Source organism: Triturus cristatus, chromosome 9 (assembly GCF_964204655.1).
Source record: "Triturus cristatus chromosome 9, aTriCri1.1, whole genome shotgun sequence".
NCBI classification, from domain to species: domain Eukaryota; kingdom Metazoa; phylum Chordata; class Amphibia; order Caudata; family Salamandridae; genus Triturus; species Triturus cristatus.
In genome coordinates, this window is record NC_140592.1 from 996,549,358 (window position 1) to 996,565,710 (window position 16,353).

General features: G+C 46.8%; 1 protein-coding gene across 2 annotated transcripts in view; it reads left to right on the forward strand.

Annotated features, from left to right (window-relative positions):
- The window catches only part of CEP128 (centrosomal protein 128), an 860,263-nt gene that overhangs the window by 775,506 nt on the left and 68,404 nt on the right, over positions 1-16,353 (forward strand). For both annotated transcript variants that reach the window (XM_085626613.1, XM_085626612.1), the window contains exon 22: positions 3,784-3,897. In XM_085626613.1, coding sequence (XP_085482739.1) covers positions 3,784-3,897 — 114 coding nt within the window. The remainder of the gene's footprint in view (positions 1-3,783; positions 3,898-16,353) is intronic.

A 16,353-nucleotide genomic window follows, 5' to 3' on the forward strand; every position in this document is an offset into this window, starting at 1 on the left:
TTTGATGTGTTGGCCGTTGTACGTGTTTATTCCCTGTTCTAGTCGTTTCTCTTTCTACGGAGAGGGGCGAACCGACAGCGGAGAAGCTTCAGCATTCCTTGCATCCTGAACGAACTAAGACAAAGGATCGAAACGATTAGGAAACCTCTCTACGACCTTGCGGCCATAGTCCATTCCATTTTCATATCAGCCCTGGAGCATTGCAGCAGATTGCACGCCCAGTCAGAGCAGCGAGATGCCTTTTCCTAATTCAAACATTTGATTTCTACTTATCGGCCTAGAAGCACCAACAAAGAAAATCCATGAACCGCTAACCCCAGATCCAGCACTCCCTCTAGTGGACGAGCTCCACTCTATCGTTATACTCGCCCCCTGTAAGAACCTCTGAAGTCGTGTCATTGAACTTGAGGAGAGATATATATATATCTTCTCAACTGGTTTCTTGGTCCCATGGAAATCGCATTTGAATAATTTCTCGCCCTGAAGAAGGTGTTACCCCGGGGAAAGAGGGTGTTACACCGAAACGCGCGTCGGCGTCTCGAACTGAATCGTTCGTTACACAGTTCCACTAAGACCCTACAATATCACAAGAACAATTCTTTTGTTGTTCCATTCTTCCTTCCATACTCGGTCATTTTTGATTGTACCTATCTGTGTATGCTTTACGCCTAAGAAGACTCGCCTACCATTTTGGGCCTGTATATTGTTCATCCTTCAAGATTTTAGGGTGTATGTGTTACTTGTTGTTATGGTGTGAATGAATCTTAGTATGAATGAGAATGTTTGAATAATTTTATATCACAGACTGTCCATGGGTACCAATGTATTGTAGGACTATTAGGTCCTTTGCTTTGTTGAACTGTTGCTGTAATTTATAAATTCTGCGTATTTATTAAGCAGGTTTTTTTCAATTAATTTCAAAATTAAAAAAATGGATTAACACCTTATTTTGACTTGTTATGTAATCCTTACACGGTCTAGACAGAGTGGTTTTTCTGCCTTAAAAAATGACTTAGATGCATTAATTAAATAATTATAGGTACAGCAGATATTTTCGTGTTTACTTGTGTATTCCCTGTTCTGCTGCAGATTCTTCATTTGATGGGAAACCTTTCTGACGCGAAAGTCTCCATTTTTAGCATGCTTGACATATGTGAACCTTGGGTTCAATACCTGGACAGTTTTCTTTCAGGTTTTTCATTATTTGTCTTTTGTGATCAAGGGTTGCAATAGCTGGGGAGATTATTTTGCTGTGAGGCAAGATGCTTTGTATAGGCAGGGCAAATACAAGTATGCCATTTTGCGACAATGGTTTTTTTCCACATAATTATAGATTTGCCACACAATCATATGGTGCATAATATGCACATTTCAGCAAAAAACATATTTCTATCTAAAATGGATCAAAAGTTATTAGAAACGAGGCAACATATTTTGCCCGTTAGTGGAAGGCCATTTACAAAGTTTGATGCATCACCTTTCTTTTGCTTATTTCTGTATTTGGGTGTCGTAATTGTACTAATGAGGTAAAACCATTGACCAGAAAGGTTTAACATGTAAAAATGCCCAAAAAATGAGGTAACACTAACACAAGATATGCCGCACAACACGGCATAATTTGCCTTCTGTTGCCACCTAGTTGTGTCCTCCCCTGCCACACAAAACAGTGGCCTGGCTATAGGGTTCTTTTTGTACGTTTGAATTGTCAGACATTCTTTAATCCCTCTGGTGATGTCTGATCGTGACGTGGCCCCTCAGACTGTTGAGTTTGCGGAATCCTTGAACTCGGCGTAAGCTGTCGCCTCAGCAGGCCCTACCCCGATAAACGTACAATAGTCGCATCACAGATCTTGTAAGGTGTTGCTGCTGTCTTAGGGAGTAATGCCCCGTATCGTGTTCTGTCCCCTCGTTGCCTGTATACTCCTGTTCTCTCAATCAAAAGGCTGGTTCAAACCAGGAACACTCTCTGAGACCTTGGTTGGTGCTGCGCTGATGACTTTGACAATGACATCACACAAAGCAGCTGAAAATGTCCCTTGTAATGAACGTCCCAAAGACGACAAATTATCCCGGGGTAACACTGTAAACGCGAGATTCCACCATCCCTAGGACTACAGTGGGACTCAACTCCTCTACCTCAAGCAATTGCAAGCTACGTTAAATTGTACTGTGCTAGTGGCGTGTGTTAAGAGTGCGCTCTGTCAGTGGTGTAGTGGCTTCACCCTGCTATCTCTAGTCCAGATGGCTGGTAGTCATGAATCAGGACTATTCACAACGCTTCTGTATAAAGAGAAAAGGGTGGCACTGCGGCCTGGAAGGTGAGTGACGGGCGCTCACTAGTCCTTAGAAGATAAACGCGCTCTCCAATAATAGGGTGGGCATCTCTTTAAATGCAGCTCCTAATTAGGCCTGGGCGGTAAATTCCGTTCCGTTCGCGGAATTTGCGGAATTTGGGTAATTTCGCGTTCCGTGGAGAACGCGAAATTGCCCGAAAATCTGCGTTCCGCAACTTCGCGAAATTTTTTGCTTGTTCTCAATATGCGTGTTCGCGAGATATTTCACCCCGAGCACGCAAACAGCGATCGCGAACAGGAAAAAAGTATCGCGAACAAGCAATTCCGCGTGTTCGCGGAATTTCTGCATGTTCTCGGAGATTTTTTACCGTTTCGCGGAGATTTGCGTAACGCGATTCCGCAAATTCCGCCCACCCCTACTCCTAATAGAGCGAGGTGGTGGCCAGGTGACTGGCAAACTGATACTGTGCTATCTGGCATTCACGTAGTTCCCACCTGCCACTAGTTTGGTACCCTTGCTCTTCAAACTGTATATGGTCCCCCAGCACACGCAGATGATTACAGTACAAAGTATACACAGATATAAGTAGTGATTTTTTTTTTTGTCTTTTGTTCGTCGTTGTTCTTATGTTCGGCTGCATTACTTCTTAGCCTCAAACATAGCCGCCTTAGCCCTGGACACAGCCAACATGTGTTTCGTCGCACTGTAGGGAGAATTGTCCCGCGACTTTCCCTGGGCTAAATCCTCTTTAAACGGTACCTCCCTATCGGTTGTAATTCAATCCCGAAGGTGGCAATATTTGGTGGTGCAGGTCAGAAAATAAATATCTCGGATCTTGAGGTATCCAATCCAATAATCTATTCCACTTTGAATGTGGCAGCCCGCATAAAGAGGAATCACCACACGTGCACCTGTTCCGGTACATAAATTCGATCTAGGCCTTCCCACAGCGAGTATGCCAGCACTTTAAACTGTATGGAGGGATTATAGGGTTAGGGTTGGGGGAGGCAAGGTGGAGGGGGGAGGTTGTATGTCTTGGGTGTGTAGTGTTTGGTCTTAACCTGTGGTTTGGTCATGGCACTTCGAACTTGATGCTGCAGGTGTGTGTGCTAATGTTTACAGACGTGTCTGAGAGGAACAGTTACTTTCTGTCCAATGATGGTATGAAGTGTAGAGGGCGGAGACTGGACCATGAATTTGCCTCACTGGTGCAGAGAGAAAATACACGCAATGCCTATCGGCCTTTCACAACACTAGTCTCACGAAGGGTGAAATCACTTTAAATACAGGAAAGAATGACCCTACAGGTCTTTGGGGTGCACATAGAGCAAGGCGTGTGGGTACCATGCCTTTTATGGTTCAAAGCAAGAAAACGATAATGCCTGTAGCCTCTGTGGTCACTCTTCCCACCCTGGCAGTGCTGCTTTTCTGCCTCGCCTCCTCCAGCTGTTTCTTCCCATCATCTCATCTCGTTTATTTGGTTTCCAGGAATCCCAACAGCAGAGGGAGATCATTGAGGAGAGATACTCCAAGTACAGGGAGATCGTGAGCTCTCTGCAGCAACAGCTAGAAGATTCAAAGCGCAGGATTCAGGAGTACAGGGTAAGTATCTCCTTTCACAGACGCGTGTGCATCTTCCTCTGGTATGACCTGATAACATGCTGTTGGTTCCTGTTCGTCTCTACTGACACATTATGAGTCCTATGTATGAAATGGGGGTTTGCTTTTCTAAAGCTTATGCTGCCTGATGCAATCCACAATGCCATGATCATGAATCCTTGTGCAACCGGAAAGGTGTTTCCACATCTATGTAACCCAACAAAAGACGCTCATGTGATCGCACGGCACCGAATGGTGGGTCAAATGTTTTCTTCTGCCCTAAATGTTCTCTATTATTCCATTATACTAAGAATATCATCAGTCTATTTACTATCCTTTGATCTGAGCAACCACCCTATAAACTTTCAGATTCAATATTTCGGCACATAAGACATTCCTTTTAGAAACACCTTTTACTGACTATTCTCCTACTCTTAATTTGTGTGCTTCACTTTATTTTATAACCAGAGCATTCATTTCTGTCCAAATTGTAAACCTGCCTGTCACGTTTTATATATATTTTTTACATTGGTTCATTTCCGTGGAATATGTACATTATTTCATCTTCCCTGGCCTCAAATGAAATCAACGCATCTTTATTTAGGCCACTAGTATCACAGGTAACCATTATTTTGATCATGTTGAAGCCATTGCAATTTTCAGTTTCTTTTTTGTAGGAAATGATCATTTTGATCAAATTAATATTTGGAAAACGCATATGTAGCCCCAGTTCTCATTTATTTAGATTGTGTAAACTATTAAATATCCCAAAAAGACACGTGTGTTTATAGTGGTATAGCATCACATTTAGTGCTGTTTTTTGCTAAATATTAGGGACGTGATTTTCCAAATACTCATTAATTCATTTTTTTTCTATGATTCGACTGTTGAACTATACATTTTAAAAGGGGGCTATCAAAGATTTGATGACCATCACTGATATCTGTTTCATCTAAAGATACATGCAGATAGCATTAGGTTCCCAATTAAATCATAAATATTTGAACAGTGTTAATAGCAGCTTATTCTTACATTTGCCACTGACTGTGCAGAAGTATTAACAACTTGTGTTGACATTTTTATTAATTGACTTGAGGGTGGTCTGTGTTGGTGGTTTCTGATTAATGCTATGGAAGGTGTGCTGAAGTTTAATGTTCTTAAATATAACAGGTTCTGGACACCTATTGCAAGTCAGTAGAAAAATGTTTTCCCATTGACAGACGTTTCAATTTCTGTTCCAGCCATTTCTGACCTTCGGGGGAAATTCTGCCGAAATCCCTCCTAAAATGTTGATACCTATTAGGGTCTTTACTTATCAAGATCCCTCTTGCACTGTTTAAGCCAGCATAACCTACATCTCGTTGCTAATTCTGACACTGTTACTGTGCCACCAGAGGGTGGGTCCACACAGCTTTGCGGCTGAGAAATGAGCTGACATCTTTCACAAAGAGCCGGGTGGGTTGCATCACCCTAGCGAATGGGATGAATTGATGGGCCCGGTCCTTTTATATGGTCATAAATATTGAGGCCACTGGTTTTAGGCGAAGCCTTTCGATAGTTTGTGGTCGATGTTCAGTGTCTGACCAGGAAGGTTCGTTAGATCTTTCTGTTGCAGTAAAGCTAAATTATTTAAAAAAAATCTAGGCCTGTCTTTCTGTTATGCCTCCAGGTTGTTTGAACCTCTTGGTGATATTAATGGGCTTGTTGCATGTGGATGAGTTCTGTATTTGCCACTGACGGAGTTTCCGGATTCTCTTTCTTGCTCTCTTTGCTGCATTGATGTCATGAAGTTTGGTCCTTCCTTGTTGTATATGAATGAAGCCCTTGTTGAAAACACTAACCCAGAGTGGCTTAGCTGAAACCATCGCAGGTTCTCTAGAAAACATATATGATTTCTTGCATACGATTACTCAAAGCCATGTCTGCATGTGACAAATAAACAATGTGTGCAATTTTTCATATGAACATTCATTTCAATCCTGTAGTTTTTGTTCGTCATGAAGAAATTATTTTTCGCATTGGAGATCCCTTTACCCTAGATCATCCAACATTTAGGGTTGCGATTGTTTCCCATTCTGGAAACATATTTACTCCTGCCTCTGGCAAGAGAAGATTTCAGCCAGTTTCAGGTAGGGAATGGCGTGTAAAAGTTTGTGAGTACCCACAAACAAGCAGTTTTGAAAGTGTTCCCTATCCTCCCTTATATCTTCGAGAAGTGGATGCCAACACTTTTTGGAGAGCAGTTAAAACCTGGCTGTTTTCCTCCCAGTAGAAGTGTGGTCTTTCATTTCCTTGCTGTTATGCCTAGCTCTAGAACGCCCTTTTGGGCAGCTGTTTGCACCTTATAAATTCACATTTATCATATAATTTCAACGCATTCCTTCCCTAGGACTCCCACTCCCTGCCCTGGGAGTGGGTGTCCCTAAAAAACACGTCATCAGTTACACCATGTTTTGTGAATCACAAACATTGATAATAATAATCCACATTTGTAAAGCGCGAACAAACACCCGTAAGGGTCTCTAGGCGCTGGGGTCGGGAAGATTAAGCAAGCTATTGCCCAGAGTCACATGGTGCCTGGCTAATCTGCTGCCGGCGCCGGCAAATGTGTGCAGAAAAGTCTGTGCGTGTTTGAAGAATTTAAATGTGCAAATGGTTTTGCAGATCAGGCCCAATCAGTGCAAAATTGAAATGGCGTGAGGACTAGTGCAAGCCAATAGATGTGCTTGAGCTGTGAAGCCCAGCACTTCTAAACTACCCCTCGTGTTTGTCGTGCAGGGCCCCGCCAGTGATTTATGCCACATATGCATGTCACTGGCGGTAGCAGCATACACACCGCACAAGCAAACTGTTGCAAGTTACATTGAGAACTGCTACTTCCTCTTAGCAAGCCTCCACCAGAATGATTATCGGATTAGGAGCTTTGGAAATATGATAAAATGTCGCCATTCGCCAGGTCGCCTACATTCCAGCTGGAGCCCTCGCCCTCCCCGCCTGAGCCGGCCCTCCTGGCCGCGGCACTTCACCAAAAGACCGCAGCACTGATTACCCTTCAGATAGGAGCGGGATTGCGCTGCCTCCATTTTGAAGAGCCTAATTGGTTTTTGCTCAACAAACACTTGCTGTCACCACAGCAGTAAATCGCACAGACTGTTCAGAACTAATTTGGCAGGACTTATCTGATTCCACTGGTCAGCCAAAAGCATTTTAATTGAAGCAATCCCTCTTTCTGCCTGGCTGTGTCCCTTTTTCCCATTTTTCAACTTCCTGATATGCAGGTTTTGACTCCTAAAGGTGGCCGGAAGAGTCCTCTCTGACCCCTTTTACCTTGTCCTTCCACACACTTTCTCTTCCTGCTGCAGATAGTGCCAGAGGTGTAGCAGGGCGCGAGGGTCCCTAATGCAAAAAAGCAAAAGCCCCCATCCCCTGGTTTAGAAGCAAAAACATTGGACATTACAGCCGCCTACACCTGCTACGTATTATTGATAACTACGGCACTGCCTAGCGACAGTGGTTGCTTGCAAGATTATAGAAAGCTACTTTTCTGAGGAGCTCAGTAAATTCGAAGGGATTGGACTTTGCCATATTTTAATGCAAACGATTCTTGGTAAAAGCAACCTCGCGGCGATGATCTGTACTGCATCGTGGATGCCACCACTCACCTATTTATTAAATAATGGAGTTTTTGTCGCTCCAAAAGAGCATGCACAGGTTCAACTCCAAATCGAATGATGAGCGTTCTTTTGGGCATGGGTCCGCTGCCACGAGAAGCCGCCTAGACTATTAGGTTCGTCCTGTCCCAAGCATTCTTTAACCCTGTTAGACTCTTTGTACCTATTCTGTAATGTTTCTCTTTTTGGATGATTGTCTCCAGGCATTTGCTTTCTCTAGCCGAGTGATATTTGGATCTGAATCGATTTACCCCCATCGGCTGTCATTCAATGTGTCTTATTCCAACCCTGTGTATACTGTACAAAGCCACTGATAGAAAGAAAAGCATGCCTTGCATTTCCGTTGCTTCTTCTAAATAGTCGTACGGGGTTATTACAAGGTATGGTGGTTTAGTCTTTTCCTAAGAGATGGTCTCACTTTAGCTGACTTCAATTACCAAGAATGAGGCATCACTTTGGAATTGGTTTAGCAGAGGTTTAGAAGCTGCCAGTTAACCTTAGCTAGGATCTGTACTCCCACTAATTTATACCAAGTCACCTACTATTCACAAGATGCCATAAGCATTTGAGCTGAACTCTATTTACAGATAGGGTCTCAAATTCTTGTTACTGATTTTTTAAACCGCTTTCACTCTCAGTGTTTTTACTTTTTTTTTTTTTGCATAGCCTTATTACATAATACATACATGTATTGTAAATTTTAGCTAAAGAGTTTACAGGGCCCTTCAGTAAAACCTTAATCGGTTTATTTTTCTCCTTCTACAACGCATAGGCATAAGATGCATACATTTGACATTTGGGGTTCTGAATGGGTTCTTGCAGGCATCAGCGCCAGAGTAGATAGCTAAGGCTCAGCTCTTAAGGCATGCAGAAGTAGACCATGAGATAAAAGCAGCCCTGGTAATTGTTGACCCGTATATATTTGATTACAAATTGGGACTAACGCATCATTTTATAACGCAATGTTCGAGGCATATGAGCTGCAGATTATACACTGTGCATAGATCGCCATCTGGTGTTGGGCCCGGATGTTTGCAGTTTGTTTTTCCTCTTGGAAAGTCTTTGGGTGTCACGAGGTCGGTGACTCCTCCTCTGGTTAGTATTGCGCATGGGCTTCGGCTCCATCCTGAGATTGTTTTTTTCCGCCATCGGGCTTGGATGTAAAACTTCGCGCTCCGGTTCCGATCTTCCCAGTTCACCGATCGACACACAAATCCTCACTCATCGAGCTTCTTCAAAGACATAAATCATCTTATTCATCTTCTCTTCGGCACTTCTTCGATTCCGGTGGTCGACGGCGGCCTTCGGGCCTATTCCGGCTCCGGTCTCGGCTGATGGAAAGAACTCCCTTCAAGAAGTGCCCTCGATGTGGGTCCAAGTTTCCCCACACCGATCTCCATGAGGTGTGCAACCTCTGCCTCTCCCCAGAACACGAGGCCCGAGACTGTCCCGCCTGCAAGTCTTTTCGCTCAAAAAAGACCATTCGAGATCGACGGGCTAGACGCAACATGGCGCACTCCTCGACCTCCGCTCCAGTCGACATCTTCGGGGACGACGTCGAAGCTCCGGGACAGCAGGACATCGAACAGGAGGACGACGACCTCGTCAGCGCTTCCGAGGCCGACGACTCAGATGTGGAAGACATCACCCCGGCGCAGCGGGTCGTGAGTACAATTCCCCCTCCCCCGCCGATCCCGAAAAAGGCTTTGGTCACACCTTCGCCTCCGGGCCTAGGCAAGACCAAGGACACTGCTTCTCACACCCCACCTTCGGGCCCGGTAAATAAGCCTTCTAAGCCTTCCGGCAGCTCGGGCTCGAGCCAGCCGGCCACCGGTGCTGACAAACACCCTTCGGCACCGAAGAAAAAATCGGCCTCCACCTCCACACCGAACCCGGCACCGAAGTCTTCGGTGCCGAAACCTGCTCCGGTGCCGACCAAACATCACAAGACCCTCGGCACCGACACTCCCGTGCCGAGACCCCCTTCGGCACCGACCAAAAAACCGGAGGTTCCCAGGAAGCACGGCTTCGACAAACCTAGGAAGCCGTCGGCCCCGAAACAGTCGGCGCCGATCGATCAACCAGTGTCACAGGAGCTCTTCACACCGGATCCTTTGCAGAAAACCCTCACCAAGGATCCAAAGACCGGACACTTGACATTGTCTTCAAAAAAGAGACACTTGGACAAGCCGGCTCCACCTCCAAAGAGAAAGGACATTGCTACCTCTCCTTTCAGGGTGCCTTCCCCACCTCCTTTACCTCCTCCACCCTCTCTACCTCCACCCCCTCTACCTCATCGTTCCCCCACCTTGTCCCCTGTCCCAGACGATTTGGGGGACCCTTACTATGATCCAGCAGATGTGCCACAAGATCCCACTCCTACTGGATCCCCAGGCCCATGGGATGATTATAACAATCCGGACATCCCAGATGTCCCACAGGATGACCTTTATCCATCTAGGCCATCCCCTCCTGAAGATTCCTTGGGTTCTCATCACTTGTTACAACGGGCGGCACACTACCACAGGGTGGAGTTACATACCGACCCAGTGGAGGAGGACTTCCTCCTAGACACCTTTGATGATACACATAGGTCCACTGCCATTCTACCTATGTTAAAGGGCATAATTAAACATGCCCCTGAGGTTTTTAAAGACCCAGTCAGGGCCAGGGTCCTAAACCCTCGGATCGAAAAAAAGTACAAAGCCGCCCCTACAGACCCTTCTTACATTAAGGGCCCTGCGCCATTAGATTCCCTAGTGGTATCTACAGCCAGGAAGCGCTCAATTTCTCAGGCATCAGGCGAAGCGCCCCCACCTGACAAAGAGTCCAAGCTCCTAGATGCGTCAGGGAAGCGCACTGCGTCACAAGCGGCCAATATATGGCGTATTGCCAATACGCAAGCACTGTTGGCCCGATACGACAGGGCGCACTATGATGAGCTAGAGACCATCATGCACCATCTCCCTGAAAAGTACAAGACTAGGGCTAATGAACTTATTCCAGAGGGAAAAACAATAACCAATACCTCGATACGATGTGCCCTAGATGCGGCAGATACAGCCTCCAGGGCCATAAACACCAGTGTCCTTCTCCGTCGCCATGCCTGGCTCAGGGTTTCAGGGTTTAAACCAGAGGTTCAAGCCTCTATACTAAATCACCCATTCGACCAAGATCATCTATTTGGCCCTAAAGTAGATGAAGCCCTGGAAAAAATGAAAAAAGATACAGACACTGCGAAATCTATGGGAGCCCTACAAACACAGACTCCCAGGCGCTCCTTTTGCCGTTCTTCCTTTCGGCGCACGGGCAGAGGTTACTCATCGGACAGTGCATCCACGTCCTATAAATCCCCCCCTCAGTCTACCTTCACAAAAGGTTATCAAAGAGGCGGATACAGAGGTAATAATAATAAGGGCAGAGGCAAAACAAATACCGCCCGCTCTGCCACACCTCCTGCCCAATGACTTTCCCCTGCTCCCTCCAGACCATTCCACTCCGGTCGGAGGCAGACTACAACATTTCCTTCACGTCTGGGAGACAATCACCTCAGACAAATGGGTGACACAAATTATTCAGTCAGGGTATTGCCTAGAACTAACATCTACACCCCCCCAACATTCCACCCAGGCACCGCCCTATGTCGCAAGAACATACTACGCTACTGACACAAGAGGTGATCTCCCTCCTGCAAAAAGGAGCAATAGAGCAGGTCCCCATAAATCAACGAAATTTAGGGGTCTACTCCCTGTACTTTCTAATTCCAAAGACAGACGAGACCCTACGACCTATCTTAGATCTCAGACCTCTAAACACTTACATTCATTCGGACCATTTTCACATGGTAACCCTCCAACAGGTTCTTCCACTTCTCTCCCAGAACGACTTTCTCACCACTCTGGACTTGAAAGATGCGTACTTTCACATCCCAGTACACCAATCTCACAGAAAGTACTTCTGGTTTGTGGTAGACGGACAACACTACCAGTTTAAGGTGCTCCCGTTCGGGGTAACAACAGCACCAAGGGTGTTCACCAAGTGCCTGGCAGTAGTGGCTGCACACCTCAGAAGACAGCACATTCACGTCTTCCCCTCTCTGGACGATTGGCTCATAAAAGCCACGTCCTACCAACAGTGTGTGCACCATACCGCCGCTACAGTCCAACTACTTCACCAGCTAGGCTTCACTGTGAACCATCAAAAATCCCACCTGGTACCATCACACACCAAACAATATCTCGGTGCCACCATAGACACCTCAAAGGTCATAGCCTATCCCAACCGTGCCAGGATTGCAAAAATACAGGCGCTGCGTCAAAAATTCCTATCCCAACACTCTCTCCCAGCAAGAGTGTTTATGCAGCTCATACGGATGATGGCCTCTTCCATCTTTATAGTGCCACATGCAAGACTCCAAATGCGCCCACTCCAAGAGTGTTTGGCACGCCAGTGGAACCAGGCCCAGGGGCAACTGACAGATCTGGTGTTGGTAGACGGTCGCACCCATCACTCTCTGCAGTGGTGGAACACCACAAACCTTTCCAGAGGTCGACCGTTCCTGGACCCGGTCCCACAAATAATCCTAACGGCAGATGCATCGCTCTCCGGTTGGGGAGCTCATCTGTTACATCTCACAGCACAGGGCACATGGACGCCGCAACAGATGTTACTCCACATAAACCATCTGGAGTGACTGGCGACATTCATTTAAGTTGCTGGTGATCGTGAGGAGGTGTAGCAGTACTGGAGATTTGATTGTGCTTCTGCCCGTGAATTTGCCCACATTACCATCACACACAAAACAATATCTCGGTGCCACCATAGACACCTCAAAGGTCATAGCCTATCCCAACCGTGCCAGGATTGCAAAAATACAGGCGCTGCGTCAAAAATTCCTATCCCAACACTCTCTCCCAGCAAGAGTGTTTATGCAGCTCATACGGATGATGGCCTCTTCCATCTTTATAATGCCACATGCAAGACTCCAAATGCGCCCACTCCAAGAGTGTTTGGCGCGCCAGTGGAACCAGACCCAGGGGCAACTGACAGATCTGGTGTTGGTAGACGGTCGCACCCATCACTCTCTGCAGTGGTGGAACACCACAAACCTTTCCAGAGGTCGACCGTTCCTGGACCCGGTCCCACAAATAATCCTAACGGCAGATGCATCGCTCTCCGGTTGGGGAGCTCATCTGTTACATCTCACAGCACAGGGCACATGGACGCCGCAACAGATGTTACTCCACATAAACCATCTGGAGTGACTGGCGACATTCATTTAAGTTGCTGGTGATCGTGAGGAGGTGTAGCAGTACTGGAGATTTGATTGTGCTTCTGCCCGTGAATTTGCCCACTGCTCGCCGGACCCGCTCCGCGGGTCCCGCTTCGTTGTTTGAGGCTACCGACTTTGTTTGCACCAGGACTAGCGCTGAAACGCTGTGTTTAGGAAAGGTGAAGGTTCAACTGGCTACAGGGCTGCGAGCGTACATACAGGGACTTAATTTCCCAGGAGTCCCTGCATGACCAATTAACATCACCTGGTCCGCTCTCCCTGCATGCCTGCCCCGCCCCCTGACCACGAAGGAGTAAAACCTGCCGCTTCCTGTGAGACCGAGGGACATTCATTTAAGTTGCTGGTGATCATGAGGAGGTGTAGCAGTACTGGAGATTTGATTGTGCTTCTGCCCGTGAATTTGACCACTGCTCGCCGGACCCGCTCCGCGAGTCCCGCTTCGTTGTTTGAGGCTACAGACTTTGTTTGCACCAGGACTAGCGCTGAAACGCTGTGTTTAGGAAAGGTGATGGTTCAACTGGCTACAGGGCTACGAGCGTACATACAGGGACTTCATTTCCCAGGAGTCCCTGCATGACCAATTAACATCACCTGGTCCGCTCTCCCTGCATGCCTGCCCCGCCCCCTGACCACGAAGGAGTAAAACCTGCCGCTTCCTGTGAGACCGAGGGACATTCATTTAAGTTGCTGGTGATCGTGAGGAGGTGTAGCAGTACTAGAGATTTGATTGTGCTTCTGCCCGTGAATTTGCCCACTGCTCGCCGGACCCGCTCCGCGGGTCCCGCTTCGTTGTTTGAGGCTACCGACTTTGTTTGCACCAGGACTAGCGCTGAAACGCTGTGTTTAGGAAAGGTGAGGGTTCAACTGGCTACAGGGCTGCGAGCGTACATACAGGGACTTCATTTCCCAGGAGTCCCTGCATGACCAATTAACATCACCTGGTCCGCTCTCCCTGCATGCCTGCCCCGCCCCCTGACCACGAAGGAGTAAAACCTGCCGCTTCCTGTGAGACCGAGGGACATTCATTTAAGTTGCTGATGATCGTGAGGAGGTGTAGCAGTACTGGAGATTTGATTGTGCTTCTGCCCGTGAATTTGCCCACTGCTCGCCGGACCCGCTCCGCGGGTCCTGCTTCGTTGTTTGAGGCTACCGACTTTGTTCGCACCAGGACTAGCGCTGAAACGCTGTGTTTAGGAAAGGTGAGGGTTCAACTGGCTACAGGGCTGCGAGTGTACATACAGGGACTTCATTTCCCAGGAGTCCCTGCATGACAATTAACATCACCTGGTCCGCTCTCCCTGCATGCCTGCCCCGCCCCCTAACCACTCTCTCTCCCTTCAAAGCAAGCTGATCTTACCGCTGCGCGGGAGCGCCGCGGGAGCATCCTGGGAGAAGGGCGGGACCGTCTGAGGCCGTCCGAGGTCGTTTGAGGCCGGGCCGGGCTATTCCCCTTAAATCTGATTTTTAAGTTGTTTACTTGTTGCTATTTATTTATTGTATTTTAGTACTGCCACTAACCAGTTATGGCATTATGCTCTGGGAAGGGAAGAATTGTTCAATTGTCAACCACGGGTGGGGTGGTCAGTGGAACAATGGACCAATTTATAAAACGAGCAACAGTGATTTTAGAGAAAGAGATAGCTCTTACTGAGAAACGTCTGTCCCTAGATCTCAATACAGGGAAACGCTCATCTTTAGGCCCTATTGGGACTGTGATTTCCCCATGATCCTTTAAGATTACCTAAACCTATTATCACTCAGGAATCTCGTTCCTGCCCGAGCCCAGTGACTTTGGTTGCGGACAATTCAGCGGATTGTTCTACCCCCAATCCTACTCCACTTAGTATGATTTCTAGCAGTCCAATCAGTAGAGTTTCTAGCCCTTCTCCGTCACATAGACCCACTATAGAAACCCAAAAAATAGGCTCACTGGTAAATACCAAATCCAGTAAAAGGAAAAGAGGGGGTGGTCCGCAGAAGGGTGGAACTGCTAAAATGCCCAAAATCCCTATAAAAATTGGGAAAACATTGATCCCTACCGATACTACCCAGCCAACAAACCCAACTTTGGTCAAAAGAGGTCCAGCCCAACAGACCTCCATGAGTGGTGCTGGTGATGGTCTTTTGGGCAAATTGGAAACCTTAATCAAATCCTTGATCTTACCCCTAATGGAGAGAACAAGGTTGATTAATTTGAAATTAGACAAGTTGGAGAACCTTGTTTCATCAAATACAGATGTACTGAACAAATTAGTTAAAGGAATGGAAAACCCTAATGTACTGATTGAATCCCAAAAATCAGGGATAGATAATGGAATAAGTGCTTCAACACCAGTCGTAAATGACATTCCCAATTCCCAAGAAGTACAACATAGTACAGAGATTCCCCATGTAGGCAAAACCACTATAGTTACAACACAGGCTTGCATACTGGGGTGGGGGCGGTGTCCAAAACAAAGGTTGCACTGCAAGTTCCAGTTCCAGGTAGTAGGTTATCTGAGTATTGTCGGTTGGAGAAGGAGAAAAACAAGCAGCGATTGCCTTGTGTAAACCTTCCCCCAGAATCCACACCTTATACTATCATTCTGGTGGGAGTCCCTTCATTGGGGGAGGATAGACAAGAATCAGATAGAGAGCTAAAAAATAAAGTCATATTTTGGCTTAACAAGAAAAGATCTCTCCCTCCCTTCTCTAATACTGAGATACTGTGTGTTAGAAGGGTGAATTGGGTGGGTCAATGTCCAAAGGATTTAGAGGGTGATTGTATCATCGTGAATTTTAGGGACCCTTGGGTGGTTGATTTTATCCGTAGAGAGCCAAGATTTGGGAGGGAGGGAGATATACAATCCTTAGGTCTTGATTATTTCTATCCTCGCTCAACTAGTGGCTCTTCCTGCTTACCTTTCAATCGATGTAGGAGAAGATATCTGGGGGGAAATCCTGCAGTCCAGATGGAGCGACACCTCCCTTTATCCAACCGGTTCGAGCCCCTTATAGGGCTAGAGGGGGTAGATTGACTTTCATACAGGCACGGTAAAAACAGTTGGCCGATGAATCCTGAAGTGGCCTCCATAGGGATTGGTACCTTTGGGGGGGAAGTAGCCGTCCCTGATGGACTAATTTTAGGTAGCCCATTGGAGTTGGTGACGGCGATAACGGAGGGTGTGCAAGGAAAGGGGCAGTCCGCACTTCCAACCAGGATAACTACAGATAGAGATCCCTTGTTTGAGAGTGGAGGGTTATCGAGTAATAGACTCCAGGCTATCGAACATTCTCAATCCCCTAGTATGAATACCCCGCTTAAAATAGCTTCCTGGAATATTGCGGGGTTGAAAAGCAAGGTAGGCCTAGGAGAGTGGGCTGACTTTGTGGACAACCATGACATTTTAATATTTCAGGAAACCTGGGCCCTTGATCCTATTTATAGACGTGGGTATATTAATTTTTATAAACCCGCCCAGAGGGGTAGAAGGGGCAGAGCTTCTGGGGGTTTAA